Source organism: Capsicum annuum, chromosome 6 (assembly GCF_002878395.1).
Source record: "Capsicum annuum cultivar UCD-10X-F1 chromosome 6, UCD10Xv1.1, whole genome shotgun sequence".
Classification (NCBI taxonomy): domain Eukaryota; kingdom Viridiplantae; phylum Streptophyta; class Magnoliopsida; order Solanales; family Solanaceae; genus Capsicum; species Capsicum annuum.
Genome location: NC_061116.1, coordinates 179,476,201 through 179,477,068, shown reverse-complemented (window position 1 = coordinate 179,477,068; position 868 = coordinate 179,476,201). Strand labels below are relative to the sequence as shown.

Genomic DNA, 868 nt, shown 5'->3' with positions numbered 1-868 from the left:
TTCTGAAAATGATGCATCATGAACGTGGTTCTTTCAGAATCTAAAGGAAGTGTACGGGGAAAGACAAAACATGTGTGTTGTTTCTGATTGGAATCTAAGCATCATAAAGGCTGTTAGCAATGTGTACAACGATGTTCCATATTATGCATGTATGTGACATCTATGGAGGAATGTTAAAAAACTTTACAGAAAGTCACACGATGCATTGTCGGAGATCTTTTATACAATGGTCAAATTATATTCAAAGTTAGAATTCCAAATGTTAATGGAAAAAGTTGAGGCAGTTGATATTAGGGTGAAGAATTATTTGAAATTGACTGGTTACGAAAAGTGGACTAGGTCCTATGCAACAGTTAATCGAGGATGGACTTTGACTTCAAACATTGCGGGCTCAATAAATGGAGTACATGTATCAGCTAGAGAACTGCCAATTTATGACTTTCTTGAGGAGGTTCAATTATTGTTTGCAAAATGGAACTGGAAATATAGGCAACAAACTTCATATACCTTCACACCACTCATTGGAAAGTTTTATGACATACTCAAAGAGAACGAGGCTTTGTGTACTCATATGACGGTATGACCTTTTACATTTTTAGAATTTATACTTCTGAAAAAAATAATTAATAGAATAACTTCCATTAAGTGCTAAATGAATGAAAACATTTTAAAAAAAAAGCTAAAAAGTTAAGTAAGAAAAATATTATGTACTCTGCATATGTATTTTTACTCTGTATATGTATTTTTTTCTGAAAAAATGTTGGTGTGCTTACAACATATCGTATAAATATGAATTTCATCTTTTTGTAGCATATCATTAAACTTTTTATTTTTGTATCAGGTTGTACCAGCCACAGAATATGTGTAG

General features: G+C 31.9%; 1 protein-coding gene across 1 annotated transcript; it reads left to right on the top strand.

Moving 5' to 3' along the window:
- Window positions 1–265: 265 nt before the first annotated feature.
- Window positions 266–868, top strand: LOC107874056. The gene is made up of 2 exons (XM_016720948.1): window positions 266–577; window positions 842–868. The coding sequence occupies exons 1-2, from the start codon at window positions 266–268 to the stop codon at window positions 866–868; spliced, it is 339 nt and encodes a 112-aa protein (XP_016576434.1).

What these genes read in the sequence shown, in the direction of transcription:
- LOC107874056 (XM_016720948.1), top strand. Translation starts at nt 266, where the DNA reads ATGGAAAAAGTTGAGGCAGTTGATATTAGGGTGAAGAATTATTTGAAA. An exon ending in CTTTGTGTACTCATATGACG is followed by an intron (nt 578 to 841) that starts GTATGACCTTTT and finishes TTTTTGTATCAG; the next exon opens with GTTGTACCAGCCACAGAATA.